This window comes from Periplaneta americana, chromosome 8, assembly GCF_040183065.1.
Source record: "Periplaneta americana isolate PAMFEO1 chromosome 8, P.americana_PAMFEO1_priV1, whole genome shotgun sequence".
NCBI lineage: Eukaryota > Metazoa > Arthropoda > Insecta > Blattodea > Blattidae > Periplaneta > Periplaneta americana.
The window spans coordinates 17,060,722-17,083,013 of record NC_091124.1 but is presented as its reverse complement, the minus strand read 5'-3'; the positions used below and the strand labels follow the sequence as shown (position 1 = coordinate 17,083,013).

General features: G+C 37.3%; 1 protein-coding gene across 2 annotated transcripts in view; it reads left to right on the top strand.

Annotated features, from left to right (window-relative positions):
- nab (NGFI-A-binding protein homolog) overlaps positions 1-22,292 on the top strand; it is a 521,598-nt gene that overhangs the window by 292,288 nt on the left and 207,018 nt on the right. For both annotated transcript variants that reach the window (XM_069832484.1, XM_069832485.1), the window contains exon 2: positions 9,606-9,707. In XM_069832484.1, coding sequence (XP_069688585.1) covers positions 9,606-9,707 — 102 coding nt within the window. The remainder of the gene's footprint in view (positions 1-9,605; positions 9,708-22,292) is intronic.

Genomic DNA, 22,292 nt, shown 5'->3' with positions numbered 1-22,292 from the left:
ATAATACTAATAGTAGTAATACAATAGTGCAGTACAAAGCATACAATGAATACAATATTTTTAAGTATACACAGTAAGGAAAATTATGTTTATATATAGCTCAACTTATCACATTAGAGATATACCATTATCGGAAAATATGAAAACAAAAATATAAAATAAGTTAAATATCACTAGAACATAAAAAAAAAATGTGAATACATGGAAACATGCAATACAAGGGGGGAATAGGAGTAGAACGAGGGAAAATAGGATGAGAACAAGGAGAATAGGAGAAAAACAGGGGAAATGGGAAGAGAACAGGGGCGAATAGGAGTAGAACAAGGGAAAATAGGATGAGAACAAGGAGAATAGGAGAAAAATAGGGGAAATGGGAAGAGATAGGGGGGAATAGGAGTAGAACGAGGGAAAATAGGATGAGAACAAGGAGAATAGGAGAAAAACAGGGGAAATGGGAAGAGAACAGGGGGGAATAGGAGTAGAACAAGGGAAAATAGGATGAGAACAAGGAGAATAGGAGAAAAACAGGGGAAATGGGAAGAGACAGGGTGGAATAGGAGTAGAACAAGGGAAAATAGGATGAGAACAAGGAGAATAGGAGAAAACAGGGGAAATGGGAAGAGAACAGGGGGAATAGGAGTAGAACAAGGAGGATAGGAGAAAGACAGGGGAAATAGGAAGGAACAGGGGGAAATAAGAAGATAACAGGGAGAAATAGGAGGAGAACAAGGAGGATAGGAGAAAGACAGGGGAAATAGGAAGGAACAGGGGGAAATAAGAAGATAACAGGGAGAAATAGGAGGAGAACAAGGAGGATAGGAGAAAGACAGGGGAAATAGGAAGGAACAGGGGGGAATAAGAAGATAACAGGGGGAATAGGAGGGAAACGGGAGATAGAACATAGGGGATACGAGGAGAACAGAGGGGATAGAAGGAGAATAGGGGAGATAGAAGGAGAACATGAGGAATACAAGGAGAACAAAAGGTTGAATTTGTGTGTGAAAGTAAATTACCAAGTTCACCCCACCCTCCATACCTATTATGGCGAAAGACGTAGGTAGTTCTACGTACAAAAATACTGTATATAATATGCAGTTGACGGAAATGGAAGAACCCCTTCTTGTGCGACGCAAGTAGCGCTTCAGTGAATGCCGGGTCTCGAACCCGGCTTCCCGGAATAAGTTCGCGCTCTATCAGTGAGCTGCTGGAGGCGCAAACGACAGGCGTTGGGAAAGTCGGCGGGTGAAGTAAGAAAAAGCAAATCATATGGGGAAGAAAGCGAAGCAATAACAGCTGGTAACCTAGCAACCGACTGCGTGGGCATAAATCTGACGCGGAGAAGGGGAGTTTTATGAGAGGAGCGTCGGTCAGTTGCCGCACCTTGCTTGAGTGGTGCGACGCCGCCACGCGGGGGAAAAAACGGGGCAGGAATGTCGTAGATTGATTCCTCTCCCCGCCGCCGCACCGCGCTGCTGACCTTTTTTTAAAACGGAGAGCGAGTGAGAGCGCCGCCTCTCTGTTCTTGAGTTGCTGTTGTGGTCGAGTTTTTCCCGCTTTCTTGGTCCATACACAGAGATGCTGTACAGAACTCATTTATGATCAGCATTTTTTTCTTCTCCTTCAGTACTTATCTGTTGGTTTCAGTTCTGACTGGGGCCGGGTAAAAAGAGAGAACATTTCGTGTACAGTCTGTTCAGCGCGTAATAGCCTCGTCTTGAGACGAAAATGTTCTACTTAAATGAATAGATGAAAATAGAAGAGAAATTAGATCATTGATTCTAGTTCACGTTAACACTTTGTTTAAAAACTTAAAAAATTGTTTAGTCACACGTTAAAAAGTGTTAAAATTTATTAAAAAAGGTTATATACCTTGGACAGACGGCCCATTTCGACGCGGTATTGCGTCTTCATCAGTGTCCCGTCAGTACCTCTCAGCCTTAAAAAGAACCTGATCCAAACTTTAGTGATGCCCCACTTCGATTATTGCGATTCTCTATTCACGAATCTAAATACTGATCTTACCCATAGACTACAGCTTGTTCACAATATCTGCGTTCGTTTCGTTTGTAACATTAGAAAATTCGATCATGTAACACCGTCACTAGAATTGTTGTCTTGGAGTCCACTTAAAGAAAGAAGATTCTTCAACTCTCTCTTATTACTATTTAAAATCATCCACACCTCCACACCCTCTTACCTAGAATCTCGTTTTGTTTACCTTTCACTACCTCGAACCCGGAACATGTATCTTCTCTCTATTCTCTGCACAGAACATCCTTCTACTCATCACCTTTCAGCATATCTATTCCACGCCTCTGGAATTCTCTCTCCCTGACCATGTCAGAGACTGTCGGACAATATCAAAATTCAAATTTAAATTAAAAAATCACATTCTAGTTCATGGAATTGCTTGTTGAACATCTGTCAGGTTGCGCAACTTCGCCTTAACCCATGACATATAGTAAATATTGTAACTATGCTGTTGTAAAATTGACAATTAATATGTAATGTATTTAATATTATTATTATTATTATTATTATTATTATTATTATCAGTTATCACTATCATCATTGCTATCTCTGTTTTTTTTTCTTTTTGTTGTATTAGCTCGATGAGAGCTCTATAGTGTTCTTTTGACTCTGTTGACCCTCTATAGGGCTTTAACTTAATTTGTATTATTTTCATCAGTGTTTGTATTTCTTTTTTGTATTTATATGTGCTATCTGGTAGGATGGAAGAGAAGGCCTTATGGCCTTAATCCTGTCAGATTAAATAAATAAATTATTAATTAACTACTGGGAAACTAATGAAGACACAACACCGCGTCGAAACGGGCCGTCTGTCCAAGGTATATAACCTTTTTTAATATTTTTAACACTTTTTAACGTGTCGACTAAACAATTTTAAGTTTTTAGAAATTAGATGACTTGAAAGAGAATATGACTCACCCGTTGTTAAGACCCACTTCATGCAATTGCTTACTTTATTTTATTCCCTACCCACTTTTTTAAGAAGCTGTGACAATTTCTTAACAATTAATTTGAGGCAACTACTAGTTTTTAAGATGATTTAAGTTTTTTTTACATTACATAGGCGGGTCATTTCATAAGTCATGATAACTGTGTTATATCTTCCGAATAACCGAAAATGTGGTTAGTTCAGTATATACATTTGAATACCTTTTATACACTGTACTGGATGCCACCACCAGATTGCGTCTGTGTGCACTGGTGGCTATTGACAGCACACGCAAAAGTTAGTATGCTAGAGGCTGTGTTCCAAGATGGATGTAAGTAATGTTGAACAGCGGTAATACGTGAAAATTGCAGTTCTTCGTGGCAGAAATGTTTGTCAGTGTCATTCTGAGCTACGAGAAGTATTGAGTGACAGTGCGTTGGAACGTCCTCCCTACTTGCCTGATCTCAGTCCATGCGATTGTTGGAAAGAATGATGCTGAAACTGATCAGAAAGAGGAAAAGGAATTGACTGGGTCACTGGTTGAGAAGAAACTGCCTACTGAAGGATGCACTGGAAGGAATGGTGAGCGGGAGAAGAGTTCGGGGCAGAAGAAGATATCAGACGATAGACGACATTAAGATATATGGATCATATGAGGAGGCAAAGAGGAAGGCAGGAAATAGGAAAGACTGAAGAATGCTGAGTTCTTAGTGAAAGACTTGCCCTTGGGCAGAACAAAATGAATGAATGAATGAATCAGTGTGGTTCTAACGGCCTCAATTACGGAATTGGCATCCTTTAAAAGTAAAAGCATTTAACGATGAGAATGTTGCTTGGTTGTTTCGTAATTTGTGCACAATGAGGTTATAATGTTTTCTGTTAATTTATATACAGAATTTCAGTGAGGATTAGCTGTCATTGCCTTCTTTGTTCCCCGTACTAACCAGGAACAATTGCGAATCAGGTGCGACAATATGCAGACAATTGCAAATTAGATGCAACAAGATTATTTCGACAATATACAGTGATAGACGACCGCGATTGGTTGAAATGGACTAATTTTTATGCAGGATTAGTCACTGACTGCATGTGGGAAGTAGCCAATATAATAAAGTCTACTTTAATTGGTTATTTAACGATGCCGTATCTCAATAGGGCTTAAGTCCTAACTTCTGGCTCGCCAAGATTACAGATGGACTTTATTTCTGTTCAATCGTTCCATAGCTCTTCGAGAATAATAAATTTAACAGGACACAGGTCTTGCTGATATATGAAACGCATGTTCTTTAGCTTCTCTGCTGAAGGCAGGATATATTCTTGCAAGTTTCCAGGTTTTCTTCTGTGTCCATGCTACCGTCAATGAATCCAATAATCCTGTACCCTCAGAAGACAAGTATTCCCACAAGATTGTTAAGTTTTATTCTTAATTTAGATCCCATGGCGAAGCTGCACTATCAGAATTGAGTTCCCATAGCAGAGCTGATACTATCAGCATTGAGATCCCATAGAAGACCTGATACTATCAGATTTGACATTCCATGGCGGAGCTGACACTATCAGAATTGAGATCCCATGGCGGAGCTGACACTAACAGAATTGAGATTCCATGGCAGAGCTGACACTATCAGAATTGAGATCCCATGGCGGAGCTGATACTATCAGAATTGAGATTCCATGGTGGAGCTGACACTATCAGAATTGAGATCCCATGGCGGAGCTGACGCTCAGAATTGAGATCCCATGGTGGAGCTGACACTATCAGAATTGAGACCCCTTGGCGAAGCCGACACTATCAGAATTGAGATCCCATAGCAGAGCTGATACTATCAGAAATGAGATTCCATGGTGGAGCTGACACTATCAGAATTGAGATGCCATGGCGGAGCTGACATCAGAATTGAGATCCCATGGCGGAGCTGACACTATCAGAATTGAGATTCCATGGTGGAGCTGACACTATCAGAATTGCGATTCCATGGCGGAGCTGACACTATCAGAATTGAGATTCCATGGCGGAGCTGATACTATCAGAATTGAGATCCCATGGCGGAGCTGACACTATCAGAACTGAGATCCCATGGCGAAGCTGACACTATCAGAATTGAGATCCCATGGTGAAGCTGACACTATCAGAACTGACATCCCATGGCGGAGCTGACAGTATCAGAACTGAGATCCCATGGCGGAGCTGATACTATCAGAATTGAGATTCCATGGTGGAGCTGACACTATCAGAATTGAGATTCCATGGCGGAGCTGACACTATCAGAATTGAGATCCCATGGCGGAGCTGATACTATCAGAATTGAGATTCCATGGTGGAGCTGACACTATCAGAATTGAGATCCCATGGCGGAGCTGACTCTCAGAATTGAGATTCCATGGTGGAGCTGACACTATCAGAATTGAGACCCCTTGGCGAAGCCGACACTATCAGAATTGAGATCCCATGGCGATGCTGACACTATCAGAATTGAGATCCCATAGCAGAGCTGACACTATCAGAATTGAGATCCCGTGGCGATGCTGACACTATCAGAATTGAGATCCCATAGCAGAGCTGATACTATCAGAAATGAGATTCCATGGTGGAGCTGACACTATCAGAATTGAGATGCCATGGCGGAGCTGACATCAGAATTGAGATCCCATGGTGGAGCTGACACTATCAGAATTGCGATTCCATGGCGGAGCTGACACTATCAGAATTGAGATTCCATGGCGGAGCTGATACTATCAGAATTGAGATCCCATGGCGAAGCTGACACTATCAGAACTGAGATCCCATGGCGAAGCTGACACTATCAGAACTGACATCCCATGGCGGAGCTGACAGTATCAGAACTGAGATCCCATGGCGAAGCTGACACTATCAGAATTGAGATTCCATGGTGGAGCTGACACTATCAGAACTGAGATTCCATGGTGGAGTGACACTATCAGAACTGAGATTCCATGGTGGAGCTGACACTATCAGAATTGAGATTCCATGACGAAGCTGACACTATCAGAATTGAGATTCCATGGTGGAGCTGACACTATCAGAATTGAGATTCCATGACGAAGCTGACACTATCAGAATTGAGATTCCATGACGAAGCTGACACTATCAGAATTGAGATTCCATGGTGGAGCTGACACTATCAGAATTGAGATTCCATGGTGGAGCTGACACTATCAGAATTGAGATTCCATGACGAAGGTGACACTATCAGAATTGAGATCCCATGGAGAAGCTGATACTATCAGAATTGAGGTCCCATGGAGAAGCTGACACTAACAGAATTGATATCACATGGCAGAGTTGACACTGTCTTCAATGAGATGTTATACTGATCGTGGCGGAGTTGGTGCATAGTCGGATTGACATCCCTACTGTCATTACTGTCGATTGTCTGCACATATGGGAGCCTTAATTTCTCGCTATTCTGAGGTCTATAATGGTGACCACTCTACCTTCATCTACCGTAGCGTATTCCAGAATCTCTTTCGAAAACATCCTGTAGATTTCAACAGACTGCACATTCTGCAGGCGAAGTCCTGGTAGATCACTAAAACTCTCTTTACCAGTAGTGCTGATTGCTTAGAAGTTACCGTCAGAAGACGTCGTTTTAGCAATGATTCCTTGTTACAGCGGCATGGTAGATAAGGAGACGGCCCGTCAGTCCACGTCCGGACTGTACTTGTGGTCTGCGGGCCGTTGTAACCTGGTCAGACAGGAGGGCCCCACTCTGGGTTCATGGGTGTGGTTTCAGTGGTGGCAAAGGCTCAATTTTTTCGCGCTTAACCCCCTCGAGTTCCTGGTTCGATTTCAACAACAGATGGGCAGACGGCGTAGATTTTTGTGTGACCACAACAGTTCTATTGGCTAGACGGGGATCAGGCCCGGGGCAACTCCAGTCAAGTTGCGATCAGAAAAAGTTCATCTTTTTTCTTTACAGCATTAACGTCCGCTGTAATCCTTTCATGCAGGCTTCATAAGTGAGATGTATAACTGATTTCGTACGCCAGTACCGGAACATTTCAGTTGATTAATCACAAAATAGTCATAATAACTAATCACTTGTACAGTATCGATAATAAAGGTGTTTCCTGGAATAAGAACTTAACCTGCTTTACGTTGTTGTGTCGTTTTCCACCAGACTATTGAGTCCCTCATAAATTCATAACAGATCTCCTTCCTGACAAAATAGGCCTATTGTTCCCTTCCAAAAAACACAACGCCCTCTAGAAACATTTGAACGTCTTTCTGCGCAGTTATGTTGTTCCAGATCTAAATTCAGGCGTTCAGAGCACAAATGGCCCAACCCAAAAAATTTTAATACTCAGTTTATTACTTTAAAGATCACATATTGTTCTCTTCAAAGTGTAAATCGGCCTAATCACCATTCCCAGTTTTTCCATGAGTTTTTAGCACAGTTTTCGTTTGTGTATTGTATTTCTCCTACTGTTACAAAAAGGTAAAGTGGAAATGTAATTTTGTGGATTGGGCCCTTTATACGCTGAGCGCCTCAATTTTTTGATGCTCTGTATCTAAAATTCAAGATTTTTTTAGTTAAGCTCTTGTTCCAGAGAACGCCTGAATTATAACAATACTTGTATAATTCCGATAGAAATATTCGACTTCATCATCATATTATTATTATTATTATTATTATTATTATTATTATTATTATTACTGTTAAGGGCGAAGGGCTAACAACCCATCACCGTAAAAAGCAGCTTGTTTCTAATCCATACAATAAGCCTCGGAATGGGACTGATTCTCTGGCACGACCACAGCAAAGGAATAATATTATATTACCGGTTGTCCTGTATGGCTGTGAAACTTGGACTCTCACTTTGAGAGAGGAACAGAGATTAAGGGTGTTTGAGAATAAGGTTCTTAGGAAAATATTTGGGGCTAAGAGGGATGAAGTTACAGGAGAATGGAGAAAGTTACACAACGCAGAACTGCACACATTGTTTTCTTCACCTGACTTAATTAGGAACATTAAATCCAGATGGTTGAGATGGGCAGGGCATGTAGCACTTATGGGCGAATCCAGATGCATATAGAGTGTTAATTGGGAGACCGAAGGGAAAAAGACCTTTGGGTAGGCCGAGACTTAGATGGGAGGATAATATTAAAATGGATTTGAGCGATGTGGGATATGATGATAGAGACTGGATTAATTTTGCTCAGGATAGGGACCGATGGCGGGCTTATGTGAGGGCGGCAATGAACCTGCGGGTTTCTTAAAAGCTATTTGTAAGTAAGTATTACTTTTAAGGAATTTCTGTAACACATATCTTCCCTCATTTAAAATTAATTTTTCTTATTCGCAGTTAATTTCAGCGATATTTTCGTGAAACTGTTCACTGTAATATCTATATACTTCGTCTAACCCCATTAATTAATTCTTCATTTGACCTTTGAATGTATTTACCCTTATTTGCCAATAAAGGCATATCTCTAATGTATACATAATATATACAGTATAGAATAGGTACATATATAATATATTATAATTATATAAACTGCCAAAAATACTGGTGGTAGAATATAAATGGTCGTTCCTGCAATAACTCATATGTGACATATTCATCGATTTTCAGATTTTTGCTCTATTAAATAACTTAAATAGTGATACATCAAATAATAAAATTTCCTATATGTAATTATATTTCTTTGTTTCGAAAATGTAAGCATTTACAATCCTCTATGTACGGCTACCATAAGATGAATAAATGTGTTTTTTTTTTTTCCTCCTGCTGAAAAATTGTATATTTTGCAAATAGGAGTTATATTGCAGGAACAAAGATGAAATAATTAATCTTAGTGACGGGGAAGAGAGAGGGCAACGGTGAATTGTTCAATATTTGAGCAGTTTGGACTTTTTTCTGTTTGCTAGTTGGCAAAAATATAAACACACAGACAAGACACAAAAATAAATACAATTTAAACGGTGTACACAAACTAGCATGTAACAGTTGCAACGACTTCTACATTGTACAAACTGGAAGATCATTTCAAACACGTTACAAGGAACATATTATAGCCATAAACAAACCACACAACAAATTCAACTTACACAGAACACATCACAAACTCCAATCACAACTACAGCAACATAGACACTGGCGTGAAAATACTACACATCCAGCCAAAATACCAGAAACTTGACACTCTAGAACAATATGAAATTTACAAACATACAAAAACACACCCACAGCACATCCTGAACATAACTGAATTTCAAAACACACACTCATTTCGACACAATCATGAACACACTCCACCACAACAGGAAACCAGAAGATAGCGCAGGACCTTCACTAGGTTTGATAGCAACCAACGATGATAATTCTGTCGGAAAATAAAACATAACCAATAATAATGTCAGTAATCTAGAATATCAAAATGAAATAATCTGAATCTCAGGTGTTCTATATACATATTATTCTATTATAAAACAGAATTGCTCCATAAAAATTTCTACTCACTCCAAAAAAAGTGTTTACCAGCAGGTGGTTTGTTTCACAAAAGTCTGTTCCCAGCACGAAAGTTTTGATAAATAATGTATTTTTACGTTGTAATAAGTATTATAGAGGGAATAAAATATCGGTAGAACGTCCACTGATGTAGCGTATTGTGTTGTTGCAGTGGTGGTGACGTCTGCGCCTGGCAACGAGGCAGAGCTGCAGCTGTACCGCGTGATGCAGCGAGCCAGTCTGCTGGCGTACTACGACACGCTGCTCGAGATGGGTGAGTGCAAGTATTGTGGTCGCAAGGAAAGAAGCAACTTTTGACAGACCTGGATAGTCACTCATCCTTCTGGCGCCACACACAAAGTGGAAACGACGTTGTCACTTACAGTAGATATTCCGTAACGTTCCTCCCGAGCTTATCTGTCTGTCTGTCCAGTCGCCCACCCTCTACTGCAGGACTGGACACATTACGTGATTCTGAGAAATGAGCGCTGTGTGTTTTAAAGAGCGGGTCTTGCGAGCGCTGTGACATATGCATACCGTACATCATTCAGTGTCGGTGCAGTGGTGACTCTGCAATATGATGGCGAACTTTGAAGACGGAGCTTCCGCTCATACACTAAGGCGTCCCGCTACTCCCAATGCTTTTAATGTATCATGGGAGGAGGAGTTATTTTTGTTACAAAGCAGTGGATTAGCAAAGTGTTTAATTTGGCATAAAACACTCCAACTGATTAAGAAGTTCAATATCCAACGACATTATTCTTTACAACATGCTACTGAATATGACAGATATGTTGGTAATGAACGCCATAAATTAATACAACTTAAAGAAAATGTTTCTCAGATGCATTATATTGAGTATCTATTTGATATTTATATTCCTTTATAAGTTGTTATACATTTAGTAATATATAATTTTAAATTATACAAGTATTATGATATATCATAGTCTAGTATATTAGAGTTCATGATATATCATATATATCATGAACTGTAATATACTATACTATGCTATATAATAATATTTGTATAGTTTAAAATTATATATTACTAAACGTACTATAATAATTTATAGGCTAATGCAATATAAATATCGAATAGATACTCCAATATAATGTACATACCTGAGAAACATTTTCTTTAAGTTGTATTAATTTATGGTGATATCATATATCATATCATATTATATTATATTATATTATATTATATTATATTATATTACATTATATTATATTATATTATATTATATTATATTATATTATATTATATTATATTATATTATATTATATTATATATTAACAGGATGACAATAATGCACTTAGTGAATCGGCTATGAGAATTAGCTACAAAATTTGCCACGAAATTGCAAAGGAATTGAAAACATTCAACGAAGGTGAATTCATCAAGCGATGTTTAATTATATTGGCAGATGAACTCTGCCCACAGCAAGCAGGGGAAGTGGAAGCCATATGCCTTCTCGTAGAACCGTGGTGAGGAGATTGCAGTATGTCCGTATGGGTTATGTAAATAAGCCTAATGATTTGTGTGTGTGCATAGAGCGCAGTTTATTCCATTAAATTAATAAGAGTGTTATAAAGTCTGTACTGTACAATGGATTGATGTAATATCCTTATAAACTATTATGTACTGACAGACTGAATGACTAGAACAACCGTGACTCTTGTTATATTAATGCAGGGAAGGTAGCTGTAATGCGAGTCCGCCACTGCGTGAGCGTTCTGCTCTGGCTTGGAATTGAAGTGCTTTGCGGAGCGAGAGCAGCTCTGGCCGACTAAATGGAGCCGCTCTCATGCCCGGCCCTGCTCTACTGAATAGGGCCTATCTGCCATCGGGGTAAGGGGAAAGGGAATGCTGTTTAGTTACAACGTCGCGCTTTGACTTTTACATTTCACAACTACAGATACCTACGTCAGAAATTGCGTTTTTCTCTGCGGCCCAAATAGTGGGACTTGATTGTCATGTTGCCAGCGTGACTACCACTTACGACACATCCAGTCCGTATGGGATAGACAGAAATGTAGCCTACATTATTTCCATGTCACAAATCTAATTTGGACAAGCTTCTTTCCTATCTAGCTGTTAATTAATTAATTCATTCATTCATATCTTCGTATATTTATTCATTCAATCTCTCGCACTCTTTATTAATTGCTATGTTTACATTTTTTTGTCTTTTATTTCTACGTTTATTCGCTTCGTTTTCAGCTGCCTCAATATTCTGTTACCCTTTTCACTTTCTACCTAACTTCTTGTCCACACCTGTGGAGTAACGGTCAGCGCGTCTGGCCGCGAAACCAGGTGGCCCGGGTTCGATTCCCGGTCGGGGCAAGTTACCTGGTTGAGGTTTTTTCCGGGGTTTTCCCTCAACCCAATATGAGCAAATGCTGGGTAACTTTCGGTGTCGGACCCAGGACTCATTTCACCGGCATTATCATCTTCATCCCATTCAGACGCTAAATAACCTAAGCTGTTGATAAAGCGTCGTAAAATAACCTACTACATATATACCTAACTTCTTTCTTTATTATTCCTTTTATCTCTGAACCTGCTCCTCCTTAGCTTTTTATTCATTTCCTTCATGCAGCTGTTCTTTAGTTTCCTCTCAACCGCATTTTTCATGTCTTCCGCTCCACTTCCTCAAATCCTTCTCTATTCCTTTTCTTCTCTTCATTAATCTCTTTTCTTCTTTCTTTATTCCTTTCAATTCTTTGCATTCTTTTCTTTCCTTCACTTGCTCTGATTTTATTTTTTATCGTATTTTTCTTCTTTACTTCCTCCTATTTTTCTTTTGTTCACTTCCTTCGACTTTCCTTTTTCACATCCTTCAACTTACCTTTTTTGAATTCCTAAGATTTTTCTTTTGTTTTTTATTTCCACCTTTTTTCTTTCTTTATTTCGTCCGGTTTTATTTTTTTATTCCCTCCATTTTTGTTTTCCACTACATCCGGCTTTTCTTTTTTTTTTACTTCCTCCGATTTTTCCTTTATTACGTTTTCGATTTTCGTTTTATTTACTGCCTCCGATTTTTTTTTTTTCCTTTTCACTTTCTCTGATTTTTGCTTTCTTACTTCCTCCGATTTTTCTTTTTAACTTCCTTTGAATTTTCTATTTTCATTTCTTCCGAATTTATTTTTTCACGTCCTCCTTCACTTCCTCTGTTACTTCTTTTACACTTTCTCCTATTTTTCTTTTTTCACTGCCTCCTATTTTTCTTTTTTTACTTTTAGTGACTTCATTTTGTTTCAGTCCTCCGATTTACTCTTTTTACTCTCTCCGATCATTCCCTTTTCACTTCCTTCGATTTGGCTCTTCCTACTTCTTCAGTTTTGATTTCTCACATTTTTTCAATTTTTTTTCATTTCTTCTTATTTTTTACAAATTCTTTCATCTGCTCCTGTTTGCCATCTTTCTATCACTTCCTACCCATTATCTCATTAATTATGACACTTTTTAACTTCCTTTTCTCCCTTCTTTCATTCACTTCATCCACATTTTTTCCTTCTTTCACTAGTTCCCCTTCGATCTTTCTTTCACTCCCTTTCCTTTTTTCTCTTGTACTTTCAATTCTCATCCTTCTCTATTTTTTATTCTTTCAACTCTTCTCCTTTTTCTTTCTATCAATTATCATCCTTCCTTTCCTGTCTCTTATTCATGTTCCTTTCTTTCCATCTTTCACTTTCTCACATTCATTTTCCTGCCTGTCTTCAATCTTTTTCTTCCTCACTCTCTTCCTTTCTACGTATTTTCTTCCGTTGGCTACCTTTCTGTCCTCTCTCTCTTTTATTTAATTTTACTTCCTGCTCCTCTTCCTTCAATTTTTCTTTCTTTTCTTAATTTCCTCCTGCATATTTATTCTTTCCTCACTTCCTCCCTTTGTAATGAACATAATAAATCATCCCTTCTTTTTTTCCTTCGTTCTGTTATTAATTCAATTCTTACTTGTATGTATTTATTTACACTGCAAGTGGGCAAGCACCCGGTGGCAGTGGTATATACAATATTAACAATACACAGTTAAAATGATAAGCAATACACAATAAAATTTACAATACATAATAAAATTTACAACACATATACAATTTTACACACAATACAATAAGAATACACAATACATATAAAATAAAACACCTAATTTTACAACACAACCTACATAATTCTTACTTCTTACCCTTAACTCCTTCTTTTCTCAGTACTTCGCTTTCTATTCTAACTTTCTTACCTTCCTTTCGTTTCATTCTGTCCTGTTCGCTTCCTTTCTCTTTATTCTTTTCTTAAATTTTCTTTTATTCTCTTTGCCTGTTGTTTCTGTGCACCTCATCTAACTTTTTTTGCCTGCTTCAACTTCTCTATTTTCCTTCCAATCTTCTTCTTGTGTGTGGTCGACCTGGTTGGCGAGTTGATATAGCGCTGGCCTTCTATGCCGAAGGTTGCCGGTTCGATCCCGGGCCAGGTCGATGGCATTTAAGTGTGCTTAAATGCGACAGGCTCATGTCAGTAGATTTATTGGCATGTAAAAGAACTCGTGCAGGAAAAATTCCGGCACATCCGGCAACGCCGATATAATCACTGCAGTTGCGAGCGTCGTTAAATAAAACATAACATTTTTTTTCTTCTTATGTCTTTGTTTCTATCTTCCTATCTCTTATACTTTTCTCTTTCATCCTTTTTCTTCTCCGTCTTCGTCAATCCTCATGTTTCTAGTTACAACTCCCCCGTAATCTCCATCGGTTTCTATGTTTATTTCACATTTTTGGATCATACTCATGATGTGGCCACGGTTGGAACAACTACCCTCCCTCTCAGGTCTAATATGCTCGGAATAAACTGCCAACGCCGTTGGTGTATGATTTCTGTGCTGGTGCAGTCCAGATTGTACCTACGGTGTATGTTTTGGGGGTTTTTCCAATCGGTTATTTAATCACAGTCTGAAATTTTATTCTTTAAAGGTAGCGAGGCATAACATTTCGGTTTGAACGACTAACCCATTTAACATGTTTGTATGACCACAAACGTTTAATTGTTTTTGAGAGTTGAGGCAGCTTGTGTGTACCTGCAGCTGCTCGTCTAAATTAACTTTTTCAACAATAGTTCCCAATGGACTGAGCCCAGCTGAGGTAGGGATTCGAAAGGCATAGTTCTGATTTTTCCACTCCTACTTGTATTCACCTTTCCTTCTCCTTCATATCTCTCTACTCTCTTATCCTTCATATTTCTATCTATTTTTGTATTTATTTTATGCCCGACCATGCCGAAATGTAGTAATTATACACCTGGTAGCAGTCCTTTAATGCATGTCATTAAAGTACACCTATTCATTAAAGTTCAGGTTTTCGATTATTCTCGGATATCCAATCGAAAGACAACTAGAGAAACGTCACGAAGGCTGGAAATACAATATTGTCGCAGAAGGTTATGTTCTGTTACTATAATAATTAGCGTTAATTGTAAATAATATTAAAATAAATTTAATTTGTCATCTCGTTTTTCAATGCTAAATCAATTTCCAGGTTATATCAAAATTAATGTTCATGTTATTCTCTAGATTATATCAAGGTCAACGATACATTCATTCCTCGGAAAAAATCAATACTTTCGCATCTGCGCACATCTCACAATTTAGGTCAGTTCCGCTCCTCACTTACATAACCATAACATGAATACTTATGAATAATTTCAAGTTAGAAATATGGTCGAGCATATAAAGTCGCTTGCGCTCGTTTCATAAACAAACATACTCGCGTCTTAATTACTACCATTATAGGCTCGTTGCATAATGTACTATTACAGCTGTTTTTCCTTCTTTGTATTTACTTGCACTTACTTTCTCTCTATTCCTGCAATTTATACATCTTCATTTTTTATTTCCTTTTTTTTTATCTTCCTTGCTTCCATATTTCCTCCCATCATTCTACTTTATTTCTCTTTATCTATTTATGAGTCTATAACTTACAAAGTTACAGGGCAACAAGTGATCATTTCTTAATGACTGCAACCCAAGTAGGCTTATTGTAACCTCTGTAGAATGAGTTGCATGCCAGTTCTGTGACTTGGTTCATGATTCCTCCATCCGCCGTACCAAGTTTTCCTTTCCAACCTTTTGAAAGGTGATTCAAGATTAATATTTAAGGGGGTAATAACATAGACTGTTATGAGTAAAAGAATTCATATAAACAAGTGTCCGATTTTCAATGGGTGTGGAGATACAGATATTTGAATGTGACGCATAACAATCCTTACAAATGATATGAGGAAGGACAAATGACTATGTACTATTGATTAGACACAAAAGAATTTTAAGTGTCGCTCTTCTGAAATACTCTCAGTATAGACCTAAAGGTCATTCGTTAACTCGTGAAACCAAATGCATTTGTACGCACTAGTTCATTGTAAGAATCTTATGGTGGGGTAAGCGATTTAGCTAGCTTGCAAGTCGAAGCTTAGCGAAGGAATTGCGCTCGGGCGCGGGTTCGATCCCCGCTTGGGCTGATTACCTGGTTGGGTTTTTTCAGAGGTTTTCCCCAACCATAAGGTGAATGCCAGGTAATCTATGGCGAATCCTCGGCCTCATCTCGTCAAATACCATCTCGCTATCACCAATCTCATCGACGCTAAATAATCTAGTAGTTGATACAGCGTCTTTAAATAACCAACTAAAAAAAAAGCGAAGGAAGGCAGCTTCTCAGTCCACTTTTTCCTTCCCCTCACGCGCAGGTAGGTTTCACGAGAAATAGAATGGCCTATAGTTTTGGATGTCTCACAAAGTGCACAATTTTAAAGGTTGTGCACGGAACTATAAGGACTACTTTAATGATACACATAACAAGCTGTATCTCCACAATCATTGAAAATTGGGCACATGTTTATAATGATGAACTTTTTACTCAGAATATCTCATACTGGCTGGACAGAAGAGAAGACCTACTGGCCTTAGCTCTGGCACATTAAATAAATTATTATTATTATTATTATTAGTAGTAGTAGTAGTAGTAGTAGTAGTAGTAGTAGTAGTAGTAGTATTACTATTATTATTATTATTATTATTAGTAGTAGTAGTAGTAGTAGTAGTAGTATTACTATTATTATTATTACTATTATTATTATTATTATTATTATTATTATTATTATTATTATTATTATTATTACTACCACATCTAAAAATATTTATTATTTTCCCTGTATCACTCTACCCTTCTCATCTACATCTCTACACAAAGACGAATCTCCGAGTGACCTTACAATATCAGACGATATGATATTTCCGAATAACTAATTTACATGTTTAGGCAAGGCGAATTCCTAAGTCACAATAAGTAATTTCTAAGTGTAACTTGTCTAAATGTCTAAGCAAAGGCGAGTTTCCGAGTGTCGCTGCAATACTACTCGCCTAACCAAGAAACATCTTATTTCCCCCTCTCTCGTGTACCCACAATTCTTTGCTGCTATTAGGACAGAACATTCGGGAATATGTATGTATGTATTTATTTACACTGCAAGTGGGCAAGCACCCGGTGGAAATGGTATACACAATATAAACAATACACAATAAAATTACAGTACACAGTACAATTATACAATACACAATACAATTATGTACACAATACAATAAAAATACACAATGCAATTTAACACAATTACATATGTATAGGCCCTACATAATTTTCAATAGTCTTTCACTTTACTCTCATCTCACTCACTGTAGTGGCACTATGACGCATTTCACTGACACTATAACACATTTCACTGACACTATAGAACACATTTCATTGACGCTATAAATTATCACTGATCGGAACTATTCATTGCACTGTAAAACCATAACCTCACTGACTCACCTCGCTTCACTGTTACATCAGTTCAAATAAGACAGATAATTACACCCTTATGCATACTTATAAACAGAACTACATTTAAGCTAAACATTTCTAGTCTAAGGCCCTCTTACACGCTATTTTTAAATAATTTACAACTCAAACCAAGTGAGTAACTCGTCAGGCTAAATAAATACATGTCACCTTAAAGAAATTAAATGTTAAATGTCACCTTAATTTTAATTTACACTTTATACACAACTTTTTAAGTTATTCTTGAATCTCCTTAAGGAAGGACAGCCCTCAAAGACGAAAATGTAGGGGGCGCTAGGTGCTGAAGACCTGCCTGACCGATCGAGCCAACGTGCACGGCTCACTGTGTATCTGTCTATCTCGTTCTGTTTTTTCTCTCCTTTATCTCCTACTTTCTCTTCACTACCTCCGTGTCTTTCTTCCATTCATTCTCTCTTTACCCCCCCCCCATATATTCCTCTCTATCTTTTCTTCTTCTGTATTCCCTTTCTTTCCTATCTTGTATGTATCAATTATTATTTTTTCTTCCTTTTCCTTTCGTAAATTTTCCTCCTCTCTCTCTTTTTACTTCCATCCTTCCTTTCTCCTGTTTTCACATTTTTTCTTCCTACTTTCTCTCTCCCATTCTTCATCATTTATTTCAACCATTATCGCTCTCATTTTGTATTTCTCATCTCTCAGATCTCTTTGTGTGTATTTCTCTTTCTGTAGTCTACATTGAACCATTTCCCCATATTGCTCTTTCCACATCTTTTTCCCCCCACGCGAGAGTGACTCGTACTGCCTTAAACGACTGTTGACCTAGAGAATCAATTTCAGTTAATTAGTTCTGTGCCAGATTTAATTACTACATGCTTGTATTAGCGAATTCGTAATATATAACAGACTTCTTGCTAAACCACAGGTTTTAATTTAACTTACAGCGCTTCCAGGACTAATTTAGTTTATTTAATACAATCACGCAATTATTTCATGGCTTAGTGGAAAATGGACTCAACTTCTCATACACGATGTCGCTATCAAAATTATTTTTGCATAGAGTCCACAAAAGTTAAATTTTGGATATTTGTGTACTATAAATGGACTGACAGAATAAGAAACGAAGCTGTGTTGGAAAGAGTGGATGAAGAAAGAGTGATGCTGAAACAGATCAGGAAGAGGAAAAGGGATTGGATGGTTCACTGGTCGAGAAGAAACTACCTACTGAAGGATGCACTGGAAGGAATGGTGAACGGGAGAAGAGTTCGGGGCAGAAGAAGATATCAGATGATAGACGAAATTAAGATATATGAATCATATAAAGAGACAAAGAGGAAGGCAGAAAATAGGAAATACTGGAGAATGCTGTGTTTGCAGTGAAAGATATGCCCTTGGGTAGCACACTATGAATGAATGAATGTGTACTATATTATGCATTCTCCTTAAATAAATTTAGCTAATTGTCATTCTGGCCTTTAAAATATTGATTTAATAAAATGACCGTTCTAGGTAGTCTAAATGTTACCAACCTTATGTCAGGGTCCAATTATAGATTGTTCAAATTTGGCGATGGCTGAGTTATTTGCGGGTTCGGTTTAGTTGCGTCCCCATAAGTAAGAATCAGGTTAGTTGCGTCCATCTACTTATTCAATTACCGGTCAGTTGCGTCCCTTAGCGTTCGTAAATAATCTCCTGATTCACATGTCTCATAATACACTGAAACATTTGAGCCGTTCAGAGCAGAAATGGTGTAAGTCAAAATTGGGTAATGAGGTTTAAAGTAAAAATTCTGAAAAATACAGCGCAAAGTAGCAATTAATATGCCCTTCTTGCTATCCACTGACTAATAATAGTTTAAATAAATTCGATATTAACTGCTACTTTGCGCTGTATTTTACAGAATGTTTACTTTAACTCTCATTACCCATTTTTGACTTACACCACTTCTGCTCTCAACGGCTCATATCTGTATAGCTTCCGATTTTTTTTTTTATTTGGCAGCAAAAAGAAAAATAGAAGCACATATGTATATTTCATTAACAAGTCCGTGAATCGTGAAGATTCGAGTAAAGTATTTAGGACAATTTTTTAATGTTCCGTTATATTATATTATATTATATTATATTATATTATATTATATTATATTATATTATATTATATTATATTATATTATTTTGTTACCTGAATTATTGTATCAGTTAAGTGTGTTCGATAAGTAAAGTGTGTTTGTGTCAGTGAATTTTTATAGCTTATAGTGGTAGTACAAAGTATTTGAACAGTGAAATGTTTTTGAACTGTTAGTGAAATCAGGATAGTATCAGTCAAATGTATCGTAGTTCCAGTGCAATGAGTCAGTTGACAGCGAAATGAGTGTAGTGCTGAAAGGTACTTGTGCATGTATGAACATATCATACTCGTAGGTTTTTAGTTCAAAGTTAGGGTTAAGATACAAATTGGATTTACTTTCAATGTAATTTTAAGTGACCGTGCTTCATTTAATTTAGGATGCTCCTTATTATTATTATTATTATTATTATTATTATTATTATTATTATTATTACTAGTAATTATTATTAGTATTATTATTAATTTATTATTAATTGTATGTTTTGCATTGTGTTTATTACTAATTGTCATTATTTCGTGTAATTAGTTACCACTGTCACCGGGTATTTAACCATTTGCAGTGTGAATACATACATACATACACACATACACACATACACACATACATACATACATACATACACACATACATACACACATACATACATACATACATACATACATACATACATACATACATACATACATACATACATGCATGCATGCATGCATGCATGCATACATACATACAAAGTACTACTTCCACTGAACACACTTAAATTTGTCGGCGTTGAAAACCTATTTTCTTATCACCATTATTTATCATTAAAAATTCTTCGCCGGTATTTCTTTTAATGTCCATGTGTTTCTGTGCACCTTTGGTAGTTTCAGATGAACAAATGTTGTAGATCTTCTAATATGTCTTTTAAAGACCTCCACGTCAGACAAGGTTATAGTAGGCACGTCACTCTGTTTAAGCTCACTTTGCAGAAGTCTCGATAGTTTAGTTTAAATGTTTTCTACATGCTTAAGTTTCAATTCACTGTTTAACTTCTGTCTGTTTAACACTTTTCTTCTTTCCTTTTCGTGGTTATGTTGTTGGAAACTATCGAGTAACGTATTTTTTAAATCAAGCTTTATATAATACTTCCATATTCTTCTGCAGCAGGCACATCGCTGAACATCTCCATACAAATCCTTGTGAATTCGGAATTTGTACCGTCCACTATGAAAAGCGGCCTATATTTTCCACTCTTCATCACATCCATAGTATTCCTTCTACTGTATCACTACGGTCTCAAAGCAAGGTCTGCAACAAACAAACAAATGCCACCAGAGACCAGCTCAGAGATCTTGCTGAACAGGTAGAAGGGACGCAACTAACAGTCCTCTAGTGGGTGAGTGGCTCAATTAGGACGCAACTAACCTCCATCCGTTATTTGTGGTGGACAAGTCAAGGTTATGAGGATGTTCTCGGAGTTCTCCCGTTTCTATTTTCTCATTTCCACCATTACTCTCCACAATTCTCCTTTCATTATTACGTTTATTTCGAAGACCAGGTCACCATTTGTGTTTGTGAAGCATCGAATTGATCATCCGCCGTGGTGTGTGTTTCTCGCGGTTCGCTCAAAGATTGGTAGATGGCAGTAGTGGTGTAGGCGACTCCTAGGTCTGTAGAAAGAGGCTCCGAAGCCCCCCAGTCTGTTGGTTGGTCTGATGAAAAAATATGACACTCATGTAATGTCATTAATTTCAGGGGGTTATTCTTTGAGATATTAAAAAAATGTGTAATTCAATTTTTGTCTCTTTTATTTGCTTTTCGAGATAAAAATTGTTTTGTATAAAACATTTCATAGCGGGCTTTTGGAAAACTATTGATTTAATTCCCAATATACTCGGTCAATTTAAGAGAACAGGGTATTATGGTAATAAATTATGTACTTTAAATAGCAGCAATTTGATCCGAACAAATATTGTATCTCTATCTATGACACCTGCAGAATCCAAAAAATCTTGCACATATAAGACAGGATCTGAAATCATTTGTGTTTTCTTCCTGTTGAATCATATTGACATTCCAGTTTTTTTTAATACTTGTTCTTGAATTTTGTTTTGTTGCAACGAGTTTCTATCGATATTTTTGTACTTTCATCATTAATAAACTCCTTACACTTTAGTATTTTATGCGACTCGGTCTTCCACAGCCCTTTTGATTTGTTTGAATTTAATTTCTACATTTTGTTTACAAATTTTTGTCAGTGTCTATGTTTAAAATCTATCAAAAATCTATAGGAAAAGATTAGTATATCCATCCAACACAGAAACGTAAAAACGATGACAAAAGTGAAGTACAAGGTTAGAAGAATTAAGATGACAAGAGCAAAGGAAAATCAAAGAGACATATATTGACTGCATGACGTGTCCTTCACCCTTCTAAAGCAAGATCTTTAAATTTTTATCAATCCGTTTTACTGTTATGTAATCCCCGTTATATTGCATTACAAAGTCAGTATACATTCAAAAATAATGAATTGGAATATTTGATTTGTCGTGATGTTTGAAGTGCTAGCGAGTGTGAGTGAAATTTATAGCGTTTGGAAGTAAGTGCTGGGGTAAAGTTAAAGTACTACCGCTTTCCATATCATATATGGAAACTTCTTCAGAATCACTCATTTGTCACCGTCATACAACAAAGCCAGCTAGTACTGCAAAATTGCGTCCAAATCAGAAAGTTCAACTTCGCAGTGAGTTGTAGTATTTTGCACAGTGCCTAGCTGACTGTACTTCAAATCTTTCACAAAATGCATTATGTAATTTTTCAAGGGTGAACTGAAATGTCGATAACTTCCTGAATGTCTGTTACACGTGTAAAATTGTCTCGCGCTGAACATTCTCTTCTTCATAATATTTGA